This window comes from Heterocephalus glaber, unplaced genomic scaffold (assembly GCF_053883595.1).
Source record: "Heterocephalus glaber isolate CG9 unplaced genomic scaffold, H.glaber_assembly_v1.0 deba00001608, whole genome shotgun sequence".
NCBI lineage: Eukaryota > Metazoa > Chordata > Mammalia > Rodentia > Bathyergidae > Heterocephalus > Heterocephalus glaber.
Window position 1 is genome coordinate 34,639,912 of NW_028258379.1, and position 19,932 is coordinate 34,659,843.

The window sequence follows — 19,932 nt, forward strand, 5'->3', positions numbered from 1 at the left end:
TTAAGTTAGATTCAGGGCTAAAACTGAGGCCTACACCAGTGCTAAGATGAAGAAGTGCATTGTAGTATAAATACCTTAACATTGAATTCCTCCGAAAGCGAGTCTTTTGTTCTCTGCTCATGATTACTGGTATTAGAAATTTTAGTGAATCAGAAGGAAATATGAGTCTTGCTGTGTCCACTAACATGTATACATGTAGGTAAGAGTGAGGTGAGCTGGTTTAGTTCTGATTAATGTGCATCATGTCCTAATGTTTTTCAGTATATAGAAATTAGTAAAAGGAGAAAAAAGATTGCTCAGATCTTGTGGGTTATATGGCTAAAGCTATCCATTTCAGAAACTTGTTTGGGAAATTTCATTTACAAGTATAATTCACTAGCTCATTTGCATTGCTTAGCTTCAGCAGTTCCCTCATAGCCAGCCTTGTTTCATTTATGCACACACCTCACTCTCTTCTCCATTGTTTAGACGCAAACTCAGGCATATAATTTTAACCATAAGTATTTTAGTGTGTATCTAAAGACTTCCTAAAAACCACCGCAGAATGTTTATCACAATAATAACTCCATAGTGTTCCGTATCCAGCCATGTTTGTGCATTTGTGACTTAAGTTATATTTCAGATTTTTTTTGTTGTTTTTTGGGGTTTTTTGGTATCAGAGATCGAACTCAGGACCTTGTGCTTGCGAGGCAGGCAGCAGAACCACTAAGCTAAATCCCCAGCCCTTTTAAGTTGTATTTTAAAACTTGGTAATAAGTAAGGTCTTTGTTGGAATTAGTTTTGGTGGAATTAAATTTTTTCTAACCTATATGTAAGCCTGTGATTTCTGACTTTTTTTATAAAACCGTTATTGAAATTAAATTTTAGCTCTGTTTAGTAAATTAACCTTGGAAAACAGGGTCAGTATAGATTCTAAGATTCAAGTAAGATGTATCAAAACTTGTGGTTTTTAAGGTGTTAATAACAGTTCTTACTAGGAAAGGGGCTATGTGTGTAACACTGGTCAATTACTTTTGGAAAAGCTAAAGAAATGTTCTTTAAAGAATTTCTTAAGCTTTATATGTGCTAATGTGTTGCTTTCCTCTAGCAGGGATGATAGTATCCCCCATTTCTGCATTTGTTTTATTAGGGAATTCTTCCTTACTAAAACCATTGCATGAATTTACTGGTTTTGGCATTGTCTTTAAGTGGTGGTGATCTTAAACCATTTTAGAAGGGTAGCTCTGATCTCTTTTAAGGCTATACTTGGTCTTACAGGCTTGATTACTTTATAGGTTTGAAAAATTTTTGTAAAGCATTGATTGGCAAATAATCTAAATTTTTCATTTTAGAGAATAAAGCTTTTTTTTTTAAAAACAGGATGAAACAAGTGAAGATGCTAACTGTGTTGCTTTGAGTGGACATGATAAAACAGAAGCAAAGGTATACTAATTTAGCCTTTAGAATACATACACAATTAAGAGTACAGAAGATGTGTTAGAAATGTCTGTACAGTATTATACTCTATTTTGTGCTGTAGATTTTAGATTTTTCTCTTGTTTTTAGAGAAGAATTTCTTCCTTTTTAATATTAATGCTAAAGGGAATACAGTGGTGAGACATGTACTATACGTTTAAAAGAGCTTATAATTTAACAGAGGAGATATCTTGTAGATGCAGGTAATTATAGTAATAAAGAAAATCACAGTCATTGATGGTTGAGGACTCCAAGGGGCAAGAATAGTAAGGTATTTTTGACTGCAGAAATGACTTCAAGAAGAATGTATTACCATTAAAGTGGTCCTTGCAGGAAACAGGATTGGGGCTTCCATGATGAGATAGTCATCTCCCTGTTAGGCTTGATAGTGCAGTATGACTAGAGAACTTGTTTTCAGCACAAGGTTTTGGCTGGAAGCTGGGATGCATGGGCCTTGAATGAGGGAGATTGGGTAGAGAGATTGGAAGACTCAGTATCATATTCTTAGAAATTGAAATATATGAAAAGTCCCATCCTCCCCCCAAATTATCCAGATTCCTGTGATGTTATTTTAATGTGTATTCTTTGGTGTCTTTGTAGTATGTGTGTGCCTTCATATGCGCATACAATATTGATGCCTATGCTTTCTAATTTTAAGTCACTTTGTAAACCAAGAAAGTATGTTGATGTCATTATATAATCTGAATATTAATGGCCACATAAAAGGCTATTAACATTTTATCTGCCTCCTTATTGTTACCAATTATTTCCTTTAAAAACAAAGTTGCATCTTCCTACTATAGTATTTATTATAACTAAATGCCTGTCATCCCTTCATATTTATTTTGGATGAACTAATGAAAGAATTATTGGAGCAAATAGTAAACTTAATTTTGAAACTTGATACAAATTGCCAAGTTGTCTTCCAGAAAGGCTGCACCTTTTCCATTCTTAGCTCTGCGTCTTAGTTACCTCGTGGTTTTATATTTGCATCATGTTTTTATAGAAGTTTTAAGTTTTTGCTTATTTTGATTTTAATTTTCTTTTGTACACTGCTTTAAAGTTAAGAGCAGTGAAAAAAAAAAGTTAAGAACAGTAGAATGGTATGGTTTACTTTGTGTTTTCTGATTCTGTTTATAGTGGAATCTGTACTAATTATTAGGCAGGGGAGGAGAGACCATAAGGAGGGAGATATTCCTTAAGGATGTATTCTTTACTTTTAATTAAATATGTTCAATAATTTTGTGTTTCTAAGTAATTTTACTTAAAAATATTGAATGAGACCCCCCCCCCCACACACACATAATTTAGAGGTTTCTTTGGGTTTATATTTGTCAGCTATTGTCTGGACAGTATTTCCTAATATACCTGTGCATGTCTTTAATTATCATTTACTTAAAATGCCTAGGTTGGAGCTAATGGTAAAGTCATGAGATATTTTGACCATGCCGTATAAGAATTTAAATAGACAAATAGAAATAGCTGAAATGTTGAAATAGCCTACAACAAGGCTTAATAAATGATTTTGTAATGTAGTCACATCTCTCTCTTGATCCCTCCTGTCTTCCAGTTTGTCTTCGTTATTAGCCACCAGACCCAGTTATGTTCTTTTATTCTTTTTAAGTCTCTTTTCCCCCCTCCCCATCCTCTTTGTCTCACAGGAACAACTTGATACAGAGACAAATACAACTCAATCAGAAACTACTCAGACAGCGGCTTCTCTGTTGGCCTCTCAGGTACTAAGTGCAAAAAGCAAGAATTTTGTCAATGTTCTAAGATTAGTATGGTATATTGAATTAAAATGAACATTCATATTGGCCTATTAAATTATCTTTGTGAAAGTATTTGCAAGCCTGTAAATGTATTATTATAAAGAAAGAGCCCTAGATTTGATGGAACTGGTGTCATGTCCCTCCCCATCTCAAAAAAAAAAAAAACCAAAAGAAGATGATGTAATTCATACCTTTGTACACTACAAACATTTTATTTAAATGTCAAAGTAAAATTTGAAAACCGTTCTTAATGGATTTGTTTACAAGCCTGATACGCTCTTTTTATTCTGATTTTATCTATTTTCAGTACTGATTTTCAGTTAGTTGTTCTGTGTATGTTCCATAGTTCTTCACAGCTGTTTTTTCATCTGTGCTAACAGTTCTACTGTGACAGTTCTTATGTAGGCATCTGTAATCTTTTTTATTGATTTACAAACCTTTATTTTGGTTGTGAAATGATTGTTTCCTTCTTGAATCCTTTCCAATTTAATAATCCCAAGTGAGTCTAGATGAAACTGACATAAAGTAAATATTTTCTTTAAGGTAAATATCATACTGATTAACCTCTACAAAATAACTGAGATATCAGGTGGCTAGTGGTATTGCCGTCCTGACAACGTTGACGATATTTTGCAGCTTTGTGCTTCAGTTGTTTTAATGTGATCATATTAAAATATGCTTTTGCTGGGTATAACGTCTAGATATATGAATTTTATGTTTATTTTGTGAACTATTTTTTATTTCCATAAACTAACTAATACAACTTTGGGGGGATAACTAAAGTACTAAGAGAGGAAATGTGCTTAAAATTGATACATGGACAAACGGTACTTTGATTTTGGTTCCATGTCTTGATTGCCACATTACTTTCTGAGGTGGTAGTTTCATACATTGGTCTTTCTTAGTTTATCCCTGCAGTCATTAAGACCCATCGGATATTTGCTTTTTAGGGACTTTTATGAGTAGGATTTTTTTTTTTTCATAAAGCCAGTGAGAGAAAAACCGCCTAATGACATAAAAGTATGGTTATGTTGATTAAAACAACAACAACAACAACAACAAAAAACCTTTCTATGTTTTGTGGTATTAGGAGTATGCTTATTTCTGTGAAGGTGTTAATATTTAACAAAGAATCTTTATTGTTTTGAGGTAAATCTTGAAATATTTACAGATGAGTGGTAGAGTTTCTGAGATTGTTTCATAGTAATCCAAGGATTGGAGTTGGGAGGTCAAGAGATTGGCTTTGATTTGACAGTTGAAGCTCCATAATGAATGCACAGGGTTTCCTTTATATGCTCTACTTTTGTCTGATGTTTGGAATTTTCCAGAATAAAACATTTTATACCTTGTTTCCATGTTTGAATGTTAAAGAAGACTTGTAATTTAATCTCCTTAACGTAATAAGGAAAACTTGCCTAAAATTTAGGATAATTACATTTTTGCTCATTTATATAGATTTAATTTTAGAATTTACAGTGTCAGGAAATAGTAAATTTACTGACAACTGCTGTTTTTTATAAGGTGAACTTTAAGTATTCTCCCACACGGGGGTGCTCCAATACCAGTTAATATTACTGCTGTGTTATAAGTAAATACAGTTTAACATTAACTTGATAATTATACTGTAGATTGTTCTTTTTTTCTGAACAAAAGTATATATTTAGAGTGAGAAAAATCACAGTGTATCACAAATTTAAAATGCCATAAACATGTAGGTTCTTAAAGGAACATATTTTTGAGAGCTACATTTGAATAGTTTTATATCTATTGCTAAAGTATTGTTAAAGTATCTGTACTTTTACACTTACACTATTAGAAAATTCCTGCATATATAGAACCAATAATGTGATAATAATAGTTGTGTTTATTTGCATTCCATTTTGGCATCTCAGTATTTTTCTTTAAATTTGTAATATTTTCCTTATATAAGGTTCCATTTTTTTTAAAGGAAGAAATAGGAAATAAAGCAGTGGGAAGTACATCTCATTGTTAAATTACAGTGCTATGAATGGTGATGTATGTATGTGTTCTTTGCTTTCATTCTCAGAAAACATCCAGTACAGACCTTTCTGATATCCCTGCTCTCCCTGCAAATCCTATTCCGGTTATCAAGAATTCAATAAAATTGAGATTGAATCGGTAAAAACAACCTCAGGGGTCCATAAACAATATCTGCCAACTCAACCTGTTGTCTTCAAATGCTAAAAAAGGAGAATGGAGGGTACAAGACTAGACAAGACTGAAAATTTATTAGGTTTTTTTGGTGACCTCCCTCACTGGGCTAATCAGCACTTGATCGGAAGTCCAGGTTAGTATGTGAAGCCAGGAGTACTGTTATTATTGTGTTAGCAACAGTTGCATTAACTATTTAAAAAAAAAATTACTGCCTTTAAAAAAAAGAACCTCAAGCTATATTTGTATCCATAATTGACATCTGGATTTGATTTATGTTTGATGCATTGTTTGGAAAATTTGCAATACAAACTGGCATAAGAATTCCTTATTCTGATGATGCACTTTTATGTATTTTTTATTAGAAAGTAGAACTAGTTTTAGATTTTTCAGCTTGATGGATTTTCATTTTTTCCCAAAGAATTTCCTTTACCCTTAGTCTTCAAATTGGATACCATTGTGCAGTGGTGTACTGTCTTACTTACAAGAGTACATCTAGTTCAGTCCATGTGAGGTAGTGGTAGCCCGGAAAAATGAAATGTCAACTCTCGGGTGTACGTTTGACACTGAAAGAATAATTAGGAAATACTTGGTTTTGATGGGGTTATGATTAAGAAATGATATATTGGTTTTATTTATAGAATCGTTTTGTAGTGCATACAAATCAGCGATCAGCCAGCAAATATATTTTTTTGAGCTTACTGAAGCTCCATATTCTTTTGCCTTCTGTTATCTTTAAAACAAATGAAAAACCTTTTTGAGCCCCCTCCCCTTTTTAGATTTTGTGTATATGCACAAGGTGGTAGGACTTACTTCACAAAAACTAAAATGCCAGTATTTTCTTAAGCCGTGACGTGAAACCAGTGACTGGGTGGCTACATGGCACAGAACACTAAATTTTGGTCCCATGGCCATTTGATCTCTAAATAAGAGGAATTTTGTACACTCCACAGATCTCCTTTACCTGTCTATAAATTGATTTTCAATTTTAAACATGTGGGCAAAAAGGCATTTTCTCCAAGATTTTTAAACTAATTTTTATTTTTAACTGGTTTACCAAAATTTGTCAGCAAATTTTACATACAGAAACATTTTAAAAATCATTTCTAGCAAGCACTTAACATCTAGTCAGCTCTTTACTCCTTTTTTGTTTTGTTTTATTCTAGCGAAGGATTAGAACCACCTTTCTGTAAAGAAAATAATTTCTCATAATAAAGTAACATAACGTCCATCTTCACAATGTATAAGGGATGCCAGATGTTGATAAAGTTACTGTTTCTTAATCTGGACAAAGCAAACCTAACAAGATTTCTCCAGTGAGCATGTTTTTGAATCTTCCATTGTGCTCCATTCTATCACATGTACATTTTTCACGTTAAACTGCAATTACTTACGACTCTTCCCCATCCTTCTAAATTAATTTTCTGAAGTTGGAGTATAGTCTTTTCCCCTTAGGCTATGCATTAATTGAGGCTTTCTTTTCCCCATGACTTTATAATGTCTAGTATACAATATTTCTACTTCCCACATCTTTGCTCCACACAGTCGCCTTGCCATTCCTCCCAACCACCTAGGAAGAAAAGATGGTCAACTAGCAGGTGAAGTGTACAAGGTGTCTGTGTGTGTTGTGTAGCTTCAGAGTTAGATTGAAATTGCCAGGCACAGATTTAGTCTTGTCATTTTGTTTACACGTTGGGGAAAAACTTCAGTTTATTAAACGTTTCATGTAACTGCATCCAAGTTTTGCCAAGCTGCAAACTTGGACTTTCTCTGTGTAGTGACTTTTTAATTCTAGTTTCATAATCTGGAAATCAGACTGTTGCTTTCGCATGATGTATGTAGTGTCTCATGACTGGAGTTTGCTTTGTTTTATAGTATCTGTGCTCCTTGTATTTTTCAAGAGCTATTTTGTAAACAGATGATGTATTTCTCCATTGAAAACACAATAAAATTTAAAAAAAAAAAAACCACAATCTCCAGTTGGCTGATTTCTTTTGACTGTCTCCCTCCCCCCAGTGATTTTTTTAGTTGGTTCTACGTACAAGTTTGTAACATGGCTCCTGATGAAGATTTGCAAACAAATTTACTCTGGTTAAATTGGAAAAAATATGTTTCTGGTTAAGTCATTAGCAGCTGCCTAATAATAATTTATATCACATAATAAACAGGTATTTGTTTTTTCACATAATTGATCTTTAAGCATGACCATAGCTACCAATTATTCCCAGCTACCTGTCCTCTAAGATATTTATTGACTCTGTATCTGTAGATACTTTACATTATGTATGTGTTCTGTGCAGATAGGCAGTGTCCTGTGTGTTTTCTTTTTCAAAGCTATTGGTTTTCAAAGCAGTTGGTATTTTATCTCTAATGTCAGAAGGTGGCACTGTTGTTTTTCATTAAATTTAGACTCACAAACCACAAGCACCAGTTAGGATCCTGTTTATTATTTTACCAAACCAAATCAGAAAATGCCTTTCTTAAACCTCCAAATGCTTCACATTGCAGACTTAGCTCACAGATCAGGAGTGAATGGTTCTGTGTGCTTGTGAAGGCCAACTCTTGGGTATCGTTGTCTCAAGTGTTCTGAGTGGAGAGGTGGACCTTTTTGTAAAAGCCATAATTCCAACAGATACAGAGTCGCACACATTCTGTTCCTAAAATTCCAAATTCTGAGAACTTCTCTAGTGGTGTGAGTGCAATATAGGATCATTTTTTTTTTTGGAAACTACAACTTTGGGTTTGCCTAACAAAAGGAAAGCGTAAAACTTAATGCTCACTTTATTGCTACCATGTATAAAATTGAAATTTCCGTACCTACTCCATCTCAATAGACAGTGAGACATGCGATTGAATAACGTACTGAGTTTTATCATTGTCGTAGCTTTTTGACATTTCTTGTACCTTGCTGAATTAGTAAAATGATAATCGAAAGTTGCATGTTTCGTGGTACTGAGTAAATTCTGTAATAAAATTATTTTCTAATGTTTGTTTGTTTGTTTGCTTTTTGTCTCCATACAGAAAAATGTTTCTGGCTGCATTCATGTAGCAATTGATCCACAGCTCCAAGTTGTAATTGATATATGAAAGGACAAAAAATCATTACACAAACTTGTAGACTGAGCCTTGGGAAATTTGTTAAATAAAAAGATAAACTTCCTAAAAAGGCATTGAACAATCCTGTGGATCTTCCTTTGCCTATTTTAATTCTAATAAAAGTGAACAGTATGGAGAAAATTAGTTGCCTTTTAGCCTGAATTGTATGTTTTGTTTTTTAGTTCTCCATATTATTGTTCTTCTGTTAGCTTTTCTTCATGCAAAACTCACAAATGGATGCTGCCTTGACTCAGTTCTGAACTTGGTAAATGAAGTATTGTGTGTTCTGTAATAAACATGACCTTCAATTCCATAGAGACAGGTGGTCTGTTCTGTGTGATACCTCTTTCTCATATTTGTAGGGTCAACTCATCCTTTCTGTAGTCTTAGCAATTTAGAAATTATTGTTACATTTTATATTGCTTTATTGGCACCAAGAAAAATGCCATACATATTTCTGAAGCATGTGTTTCAGAAGTGATTGTACTTCCATTCTAGTGTGATTTCATATACTTGAGAAAGCATCTCAGCTTGTGCTTTTCTTCCTCAGAGACAGACTTTTGTCTCAATATTCTGGGACGACTAGCAGCTGATCAAACCACCCAAGAAATTTCTTAAAAGGGGTAGAATTTCAAGTCCATTTTTCTTTGAAGGATAAAATTAGGGCTATCAGGTTCACATTTTAGAAACCTCCCAATTGTGTGGAAGGACACAATTGTCCTTTTTTTCCTCAGATTATCCTTCAGTATGCTTTGCATTTTCATGTAGTACAGATCATATCTACAAAACATACAGTGTTGTTAATGTTTATGGAGATTATTTAACCATCTACTGTTTAAAATGTTAACTTGCACTTCCCCATCTGGCTTGGGCATCTTTAAATACTACCAGTAGGGTAAGAAAGTGTATTCAAATAAAGATGAGAACAAAAGCGTTTGTATGTTTTACTGGAAGCATTGCATGTTTTACTTTGATATGTCCGAAGGTATAGAATGGTGCTCTGCTGCCCAGCTTAGTTTTTGTTTGTGTATGGGGTGGGTTTGTTTTTAGTGGTAAGAAGGTATTTACACCAGACCTGCCACACTCCTTACTGGGTCTCATTGAGTAGCATTGACTAGGGAAAGCCCAGAGGTGTCTTGGCTTTGTTTTACATAGTGGAATAGATGAGTTTGGAAGCCAGAGAGCTGCTTCACTCCAGGCTTAAGCTTGCCACCGCCACTGTGGCCTCAGCCTTGTTTCTTTTCGGCCTGGGCAAGGCAGCCACACCCCTGAGACAGACCACACGGTGCATTGTGTAATTCTGGAACAATGTAGATCTAGTTATAAAGTGTCAGATCTTAAAAGCATTTTGGAAAGTTTCATCTACAGTTATTGAGTAACACCCTTTTTATTCATGTCTTCAAACAAATCAAATAGATTGAAATAGAAAACATACAAAAGGGAAGTATGAAGCATAAATCTTGACTTCATGGTAGGTTTTTAGTCTTGGCTGATGTAGTGGAGTCATACCTTGGTACTCAATTGCTTCGAAACTTATTATTTGATTTTTGGCTGGATGTGTTTGGATGTGAACAGTTTGTCCTGGTACTTGTGGTTTGGTACTTTATGTGCAAGTTAGAATTTGTCAGCCTAGATTGCCCCATGGCTTGCTATCCTTTCCACCCAAAGCAATGTATTTGTCTAGTGGTTCTTGTTTTGGTCCACATCACATCTCCCAGAACCCAGTTTACAAAGTGTGCTGAGGTGCCCCTGTAATTAACAGCTGCACTTCATATAGTTTTAACATAGATGTTTTTTGTTTCTATTACATGTGTTGTTGTTACCTGACTTTTATCTAAGTCTCAAAAATAATTTTCAAGTCTTTTAAAGCATTTCCTTTAATTTGTAAGACATTTTTGATCTAACACATTTCATGCTGAGTATACTCAAAATATATTTTCAATAATTCAAACAGTTTTATGGGTTGGTTTTTGCTCACTGCAAACATTTATCTCCATCTTGTGCAGTGTCTAATGATGTCATGTGGTCCTAAAATAGTTAAAACTTCTGGAGTGGGTGGGTGGGTCTAATACAATTTTGCTCTTTAAGATTTCTGAAAATGAAGTTAATTCTGGGGATAAAGTGATTTGTGTGCTACTGCAGTACCCTTTCTCAATTTCCACCCATCCGTTTATGTGTGAGTATTTGGGTTCTTTTCAGATTTTAGCCATAAGAAAATAGGTATGTGTATTTTAACTTAATAACATAAAATGTCCCAACTTGTGCTTGTTCCTTGTGGATCTGCCTCTTTCTTGGCACAACACCCTCCTCACAAACTTTCACACTGTGCAGTGCCTGGTGCTGTGTGATTTCCAGAAATCTGGCATGAGAATTGGTCCTTGTTTGCGTTTTCTGACTGCAGTGGAGCTGTTAATAAAGAGATTGATGATAAAGTTGTTGAAAAGAGACAGTTGGGCAGAACTGCTCCCCATGAGTGACAGAGGGCATGATCTGCCTTCACAGCCAAGAAAGCCACCCCCAGCAGAGAGCCGCCCGTGCCTGGACTCAGTGCCAAGACTATTAGAAGCTTTACTGTGCTATTAGGCTACTACATCTTTTAAATTGGGCTTGCTCACATTCTCATTTTTATCTTTAAAGTTTATGAGATCCTCAGAACAAATAACATTTGTAAATATGACACACACTTCTCAACTGAAAGGTAATTGTTTTTGCAAATTCTTTCAAGCACTCACAATTCACCCTAATTTGGCTTAGTAAAACTAAGTTTTATTTTGAAAATAAGACTACAGTTTATGTAGAAAACCTACATTTTTTTTCTAGACATCTAAAGTCATGAGTCAAATCTGAGTCAAGTAGGAAAATTTTTAAAGTATCGTCTGCCATCTACATAAACTGGAATGACTAACACGGCCTTTAAAAAATTCTTTTTATAAAAGTTTACACTTTTTATATAATTTATAGAATCTCGAAGCAGTAGGGGCCCAGTGAATCTTTTACTTCTTTGTATGCGTGACAGCTTCACTTAACTATCTCCGTAAAGACAGAAGTCCATATTTTGTGATGGCCACTGGGCAGCTGTAGGTTGGGCCAAGCTTTCCTTTCCCAGTGGTTCTACATTTAGAAGGAAATTCTGATCCTTTTCTACTTTAACTTGCCCTCCAAACAAATTTCTCAGTTTGTCTCTGGTTGGTGTCTTCTCTCTCCCACCTCTCCTTTTCTGTCGTCGTTACTTTTTTTGTTGCTGAGAAAAAATACCTAACACCCAAAGTTAAAAGGAGGAAAGGTTTATTTGGCTCACAGTTTGCAGAGGTTTCAGTTCATAGTCTGCTGGCTCCAAGGCAGGGTGGCATGGTAGGGGACATCATAGAGGAGAAACAGTTCATGGAGGCCAGAAGGTACCAAAGCAAGCAAGGGACAACCACAGCTCTTTCTGTCTCTTATACTGCAGGGGTTAGGGCAGTGCCAAGCCAATCAGACTGATGTAGTAGTTACCCTTAATCCTAGCATTCCACCATGAATCTATCTCACACTCTAGATCCAGCCACCTCTGAAAAAGCCCCACACTGTGACCACATGAGGCTTGGGGGGGGGACACCTAGACACAACCCATAACACTTTCCCTCTCTCCCTGTCTTTCTCCCCCCGTCTCCCCCAGTGGGAGGAGTGAAATAACTTGGATTTAAGGAAATAGCAGGTTCTTTTAGGCATTTTCAAGGTTCGTGGGGAGCCTGAGCTGCAACAGAATGATAGGAGTGTGGGTATGGGCCGACAACTTACGAAATGGTAGTGTTTTCCATGCCTGTCTGACCCTACAGTCTGTCCTTTGCTGTTTTGCTTCTCTTGGCTCTCCTTTGACATGGGAGTAACTAGACTGGAATGTCTTGCCGTTCCCGGGTACAGGAAGCCTTCCTGAACTGCAGCATGGAGAGGGCATGTGTTCTTGAGGCTAACTGTCCTCAGCTACACTTGCCACAGCTGTGTTTAGAAAGGGGCGCTGTAACCTTGGGTACCGTGATCTACAAGAGACTAGTGCTGGGGAGGAAGGAGAAAGGTAAATGGCAAGGCCTCGTTTTCTTAGTTTCCCTTCAGCCTTGCATATGTGTATATGCTGGGATTGAAATCAGGGCTTCACACATGACAGGTAAATATTCTAGCGCTGGTTGCATCCCCAGACCTTTTTTTTAAAAAAAAAAAAAAAAGTGTTTTGAGACAAGGTTTTGCTAAATTGCCCAGGATTGCCTCAAGCTTGGCAATTTCCCTGCCGCAGTCTGAGTTGCTGGGATTACAGGCATGTGCCACTACAGCTAATGACCTTGTGCTTTGATGAAGAGCTTTGGGTTTGGCTATCATCAACCAAACAGACTGTAGGAAAGTGAAAATTTTACTTCATTTCCAAAAGGGTTTGAAATGGCTTAGAATTTTGAAGTGCTAAGGTAGAATTTTTTTAAAGGGCAATGAAGCTGAGATAGAAGAGAAATAAGTGCCACATGGTAAACTGAGGCCAAAAACTCAGAATATAAATGGTCCCTTGTTTATTCAACAGTGTTTTCAGAGTTCTCTCAGTGCCTAGACTTCCAGTTGCCTACTTCATGGAACTTAGATTCAGATTGAAGGTAATTTTTTTGGTTACATGTCTAGTATATGGCTAAACTATACAATTTAGGAAAACTCAGTTAATTCAGGATTAGTTAGAATTGTGTAAATTTTGGTTTGATTACCACACAGGAGCATAATATCCAAGGCAGTGGAGGCTGAGGTGGATTCAAAGTTGAAGTATCTAAGGTTCTGACGAGCAAGTGTTTTACGTGACACCTGCTGTTACCCTGGGAAAGGCAGGGGAGGAGAAATCCTGCCTCTTCGGAGCGTGATGATATGCTACAGCCCTTTGGAAGACAGGGTAACATGGAAAACGAGGATATCTAGGGTTGTTGCACAAAAAGCTTTGCGCTGGTCCTTCTGTTGGAAATGGCATTGTGGAAATGGGGTGTAGTTTTTGTTGTAAGAGTTAAATTCCAAAGGTTTGAAAGTCTTCGGCAGATTCTCCCTCAAACCATCAGCCTTGACATGGATTAGCTGAATTAGCACTGAGCCAACAGCTCTACTGTGCATAGTGGAAAGAATGTTTCTGGGTCCAAGCTGCATTCAGGTCCCGGTTAGCTGTGTGATCTGGGGCAGTAACTACCTTTCCTTGAGGCTCACACTCCTCAGTGGATGAGAGAAGTCTCCTTGGGGTGGTTGTGTGGCCCGAAGATGTGCAGGGGCTGACATAATCCTCTGAATGTTCCACCTTCTCTGCTCCATTGCCCTTGAAATTTCTAAAAAGGTTTGCTCTTCCTCAATTGAGTTAGCCAAAATGATCTGTGACAATTTGAACTTTGGTCCCAGGTAAGATGTAGGTAGAGATCTGACCCTGAAGGACTGAATGCTGGAGATTCCAGTACAGTAGTGTTAGGTTAGCACGATTGTGGGTTTTATTTGTAAATGGTGTGTTTCAGTCGTTTACTGTCACCAGCTAGTTTCTGGAAATCTGTGACTGTAGTTGGAGTGAGTAGCCCCGCCAAAGGTTCCCAGGTAACAGTGGGAGTGGTACAGAAGGTAGCTGATGAGCAGGAGATGTGATAATGTGGGAAAGGTTCTTCCCTACAGCATGGCTGACAAGGAAAAGCGAAAGGGAGGAAGGGAGGGAGGGAGGGAGGGAGGGAAAGATTAACGGGTCTGGGACATGCGGTTCAGTTGGAGAGAGAGAAATTGAATTGTTTCACATTGGCCAGATTACACTACTCTAGAACTTGAATACTGAAATAATTTCTTCTGATTTTTAAGTTGAATATTGCCAAACCTTGACCTTTTCACTTAAATTGTACTCCAGTATTCACAGTCTTGAGCTTACACTTCTGAAGCCACCACCAGGCTGTGTAGTACAGTAATACCTTGGTTCACAAACGTTTCTGTTTGCAAATTGGTTTGCAAACAAAAGCATTTGACAGAATTTAACCCCCCGCCCCCCCCCACTGGGAATCAAACTCAGGACCTTGCGCTTGCCAGGCAGGTGAGGCACCACTGAGCTAAATCCCCAGCCGCAAAATTTTGCTTCTGTTCACAAACTGCATCGGGTGACAAACCACCACGGCCATCTTCCCCACACAAACACAAACGCAGATATCTTCCCCCAAATTGTAAAACAAATTAAGTTCATAAACGAAGGCACCACTGTTTGAGGGACCACTAAGAACTCGCAGTCCAGTGATTTGAAGGAGCCCTGGCTTCCAAGGGGACAAATTCTGTCCACCAAGGCTGGCCACCATGGGAAAGCTGTTTTAACACTTTACTTTCGGTTTCTGAGTAATACAGGGCTTATTCTTTACAGACGTTTCTTATTGGAATACTGTGTGGATTCTCAAGTACTTGTACATAGCGTGTGTTTAGAGAATCCTAATTTTTTAAAGTCCTAAGATAAACCTAATTGGAACTTGTCAGAGGGCAGGCACAAGGGCAAACTGCAGGCAGCAAGGGAACATCTGGCAAACCACCTCTGCTAATTCTCAAAGCTGCCTTCCCGGCATGAAATTCGGACAGGACTGGAGTTGAGAGACAATAGTTGAGTCGGGCGAACCCCTTTATTATTCTCTCTTCCTAAATTAAGTGGGATGGAAGAATACTGACCTCTTCATCAGAGAGCTGACTCTTCCTTGCTGCCATGACAAACACAGCATGCTGCCTCTGAAGAGATGCTGTGCGTGTCCGCCGGCCTCCAGCCCCAGGTCTCATGCCATGGCTGGGGGCTGGAATCTTCCCAGCAGTTGCTGTCTATGGAGTCTGCCTATTCGATGTCGAACAGTGCGTCTAGGACACAGTAAATGGCATCACCACTTACGGATGAGGAACTAGGTCTAGTTTAGCAGAGTACTTTGCCCAAGATCATACAGTAAATTGGATTTTGACTTGTTTCTGTTTTACTCTAATAAAACTTAATCCTGAAACATCACCTTGAGTTTTTTCACTGATGTTGCCTCTCAGTTTCTTTGTGGATTCATCACTAGGAAGGTCAGGATAAAGGGCTCTGTGCATATGCTCCTTGCTGTCTGGATGACCTTAGGACCTGGATGCCAGAGGTGGGGAGCAGGGAAGATTTGCAGAGGCTGATGGTGAATGGCTGGAGAGATGGGCTTAGGGAGACTCGAGTGCCATATTTGTCATCACTGGAGGGTTTGGACCCTGGATGTTTTGTAGTGAACTGACCCACTCACACTCAATTCACTTAGCAATTGATTTTAAGACTTGGATCTTTGCAAAGTACAATTTTATATATTGGTTTGGATGGCTTCTCTTGAGAAGTTTTTTTTTTAACTTTGCCTCTTTTACTTTGAAAAGTTTTGCATCTTAACAGTGTTTTTAAGTTCATTAAAACAGGACTCCCTTTTTAAAATGCTAGAAATTTTAAACTACTCAAGAATAGAGCACATAGAAATATCAAGAAAGATACCTTAGAGGTTGCTCTGCCCTGGGGGTGCCATGCCTAGTATATCATGGGAGGGTATTACATTTGATAAGTTTTCATTAAAAACAAAGTTAAGACAAATGCCTTGAGGATTGGATGAAAACCATACTTCATGTTAACAACAACGAAAAAGGTAAAAATCAAAATTGATGTCTATAAGTGAGATTTTTGGTGAGGGCTTCATCCCATGTTGTCTATAAAATGCCATGGAAGTGGTTTAAAATGTGGATTGTGGGTGACTATGTCACTGGACAAATCCACGTAAGTGAATTGGTTTTAGGCAAATTTAATGGTGTCCGTTTATTAATACTATTTTTTTCTGATTATAATAGTATACATACTAATTGTAATGCTGAAAATTATAAAGGAAATAAAAATCCACAATCCTACTTAGAGTTAGTTTTTAGGATCTCTATACTTTGTCTTTCATACACTTTTTTGAAAAACATAGTTGAGATCACACTACATGAGCATTATCTCAACTGTTTTTCCTAGATGTCAGATGGAACAGGAGAAATGAATAACCCAAGAATGTCCTGGCTGAGTCTCCATGAGATGATCAGCCCCGTGGAGGGTAGCCTGAGATCTTGGACAAAGATGGTGGCGCTGCTGGAGCCAGGAAGATGTGGAGAGGACAGCAGAGTGTTGGTGAGAGGCCCTGGACCAGGGAGGGCCAAAGCATGAGGCTCACTGCAGGGTCAGTCTTAGCCTCATTCACAAGTCAGTCAAAGCAGAGACATTCAGAAAACCTGGTGATTCCCAGACAGATTCTCTTCCTGTGAAGGTTCATTCAACAAATGGTCCTGGGTGGTGCCATTACAGTGAGAAAGAACAGGCAGGTGGGAACTCGTAAGGTGTGCTGGACACTCTGTGTTCTGACTGGCCTCACACCTGGCTGCTACAAGAACCATCTGTGGTCCTTGAGAAGCACTGGGCTTCTTAGTAGTCGTTAAGCCTGTGTGGTTCCAAAGCCCGTGCTCTTCTACTTGGAGACACCAGTGCATTTGTGGACACAGTTGTGGACAGGCCCTGGTTGTACATGGTGATTTTAGCAGTTCCCAGGCAGTAAGCATGGCAGACAAAGAAGTTAGAAGCCACCAGCCTGCTCTGAGGAAAACTACAGCACTTGAGGAGGGCCAGGAGCTTCCTTTTACATTGCAGAGGCTTTGACATGAAGAGTAAGGAGGTGGAGACCAGGTCAGAGAGAGCGGGCACCATTTTCCTGACATGGGTGGACGTTTGATGGGAGAACAGGAAGCTGCAGCACTCTGGAGTGTAGACAGTGACCTTGGGCACAGAGAGACCTTACAGCTTCCTTGAGACGGGAGATCAGGGGCTGTTTGTCTGCACGGTGATTTGGTGGTGGTCCTGAAACCGAAGAGGCAGAGGAGCCGGTAAGCAGCAATGTCCAGTAACCAGAAAGAGATTCGAGGTGGGAAAGGGTCTGGAGGTCAAAGCAGCTCAGCAGGACCAGGACCTGGTACATTTTTAAGGCAAGTGGGAGAGAAAGGAACACACACATGCACCCCAAGACCGTGGGCTCAGATGCCCTTGTGCCCTTCCCTGATTCTGCCCCCAAACTGTGTAAGCAGTCAGCCCTGTCCGGGAGGAATCTCACTAGCACACCCTTGCCCTCTTCGCCTTGGTTGGGGATCCAGCCTCCAGACCTGTGCATCACTTCACAGTTCAGTGCTCTGGCTTTCTCCTGCCCTCAGCCTACCATGGTCTGCTGTTTGGGGACAAAGCACCTGCCCTGTGAGGTGGGTGACACCAAGCTTGCACCAGCGGCCCCGTGGACAGCACCTCACCGGGCCTCCCAAGGGTAGAACCCTAGATCCCGGCGTCTCCATGTGGAAAGCAGCCCAGCCAGTGAGCAAGAGCACTGGAGGCCTTAGCTCGTGGCTGGATGCTGGGCTTTCTTCCCTCTAGCTCTGCTCCCCCCAACCCTCGCCTGGCCTCTTGGTGACACCCCAGACTGTTCTGTGTGCCTGCTGTGAACCCCGCTTCCTTTCGAGGTAAGTGAGAGGGAAGTAATTGTATGTCACTCGAGCCAGGGCAGGCCGGAGCAGTGTGCTCTTTCCACTGTGACTTGTGGGGCCTTGTCTCTGTGGTCCTCCCCAGAAAGCCTCTGGTTCCTGGCATCCATCATTATGAGGGCCCAGGTTTCCTGAGCTGAATATTTGTGAGTCTTTAGGCCTAAAAACAGGTTTTCATATCTTCACTGATGAACGCAGTCGTGCCTCGTGGCCTCACCGCCGCCTCCGGCCACTCGCCCACAGATGAATTCCAGCGCAGCTCTGCTCATTCACCCCAGCTGCCTACCACAGAGAAGCCCGGGCAGCTTCCTCTCGGTGTCCCCACTCGGAGGCCCAGGGACAGGCGTTGATACTCACCACGGCCAGGAGATGCTCCGGTTTGAACAAGGGCACCCTGTGCCAGGCGTTTGACAACTTGTAGCCCAAGATGAAGGCACTAGAGCAGTAAGGGAGGAAGCACCATCCCTCGACGCTGCTTGTCTGTGTATGCATCCTAATTACAGCCTTTGCCACAGGCTGCAGGGGAGGGGACCGCAGTGAACAATGCAGAGCTTCTCAGTCAGGACCGGGTGGGCTGAGTGGGGCAGGAGCAGGGCCAGGGTGGAAGAGGAGAAATGAGGACAAGTGTTTGGGAACTTGTGCTAGAAAGAGGCCACAGAGGTGTGGCCTCGAGGTGAGGCTTGTATAGCCCTGGGCCCTGTGCCTCTGGGAACTGGCAGGGGAGGGGCACGTGGTTTCTCCCTGCCTCCTGGGCCACCTTGCCCACAGCCTCATTCTGAACCCAAGCCCCTCAGCAGCATTTTGGGTTGGGGATCCCCGATTTTCAGGCTTTTCCAGCACGGCTTGGCCCATCGTCCAGGCAGAGCCCACTGCCCCAAAGGGTGCCCTCTTTTGTACCCCTCTGCTCCTGCTCTGCTCTGGCTTCTGCACTGGGGAGAGGGAGGACAGAGCCAGGCATAGGGCTTCTAACTGGGTGCATCAGGCTTGCTGCTTGCTGTGTGGCTCCTGGCTGCTGATCCCTGTTGAGCTTGGCTGGCTCTCCACCTGCAGGTGCTCCTGTACAGATCCTATCTGAGGTGCCCACTGACCCCTGGGGTTGGGCTCTGTCCCTCTCCTCCCAACCAGGGGCATCAGGGTCCTCACCCAGGACCTAAGAATTCAGAGAAAGCAGTGGAGCATGATTCCAGCCCACTGACCCTTCCTAACAGATGGGGCCTGAAGACAGGGGTCTTGGGGCTTGTAGCTTGAATACCAAGGCAGGAGCTGCCCACAGAGGTGATAACTTTCATTGCCATTTACTGGCGAAACCATGACTGAGGGACCAGGGCTACAGTGGGCAGCTAGAACCTCCTTGTAGAGGTCAGGGGCCCCTGCCAAAAGCCCTTCCTTGGATGAGGGCTAATTGTTGCTTACCTGTAGTCTTCCGGTCTATCACTTTTCTGGCCACGGCCAGTTTTCCAGAACAAATGGCAGAGGGTGAGCAAGTTTGTGAATGTGGCCGAAGCCCCGTGTCACCCAAGGCTGGGCCCGTGCTGGTCAAGGAAATTAGGCTGTAGTTTATGGGATTTCAAGAAACTAGTGCTGGCCTGTGATTCATTTTGATAAAGAATGAACATGGTCCCACTGCCCTGATTCGTATTTCTTTCACGGTTGCTAAGAACATCCAAGGGAGAACGATGCCAAATGAACACTCAGCTCTAACAGTTTGTCCTTCCAGGCAGCGCAGACTGACTTTAAGTCATTCCTGAGGTCATGGAAAGTGCAGCTGGTGTTTTCGAGGGCGGAGGGACGCCTCGGGAAGGAGGACCGGCGAGCTATGCGGCGAGCAAAGAAGAGTGCTCACCTGAAGTCTGGCTCACAGGGAGCCTGTGCCTCTGCAGTGCAGCCCCAGTTCTCCACGTGA

General features: G+C 40.3%; 1 protein-coding gene across 15 annotated transcripts in view; it reads left to right on the forward strand.

Moving 5' to 3' along the window:
* The window catches only part of Papola (poly(A) polymerase alpha), a 102,262-nt gene that overhangs the window by 61,519 nt on the left and 20,811 nt on the right, over positions 1 to 19,932 (forward strand). For 2 of the 15 annotated variants that reach the window (XR_015445129.1, XR_015445130.1), the window contains exons 20-23: positions 1,360 to 1,422; positions 3,117 to 3,191; positions 5,275 to 5,535; positions 16,489 to 19,928. Coding sequence is in view for 3 of the 15 variants with exons in the window: in XM_013066633.3 (XP_012922087.1) it covers positions 1,360 to 1,422; positions 3,117 to 3,191; positions 5,275 to 5,370 (234 nt within the window). In the remaining 12 variants the exon portion in view is untranslated. Of the gene's footprint in view, positions 1 to 1,359; positions 1,423 to 3,116; positions 3,192 to 5,274; positions 5,536 to 8,420; positions 8,815 to 16,488; positions 19,929 to 19,932 lie in introns of those variants that run through there. The other 13 variants (XM_013066633.3, XM_021244529.2, XR_015445135.1 and 10 more) reach the window with 12 other exon arrangements.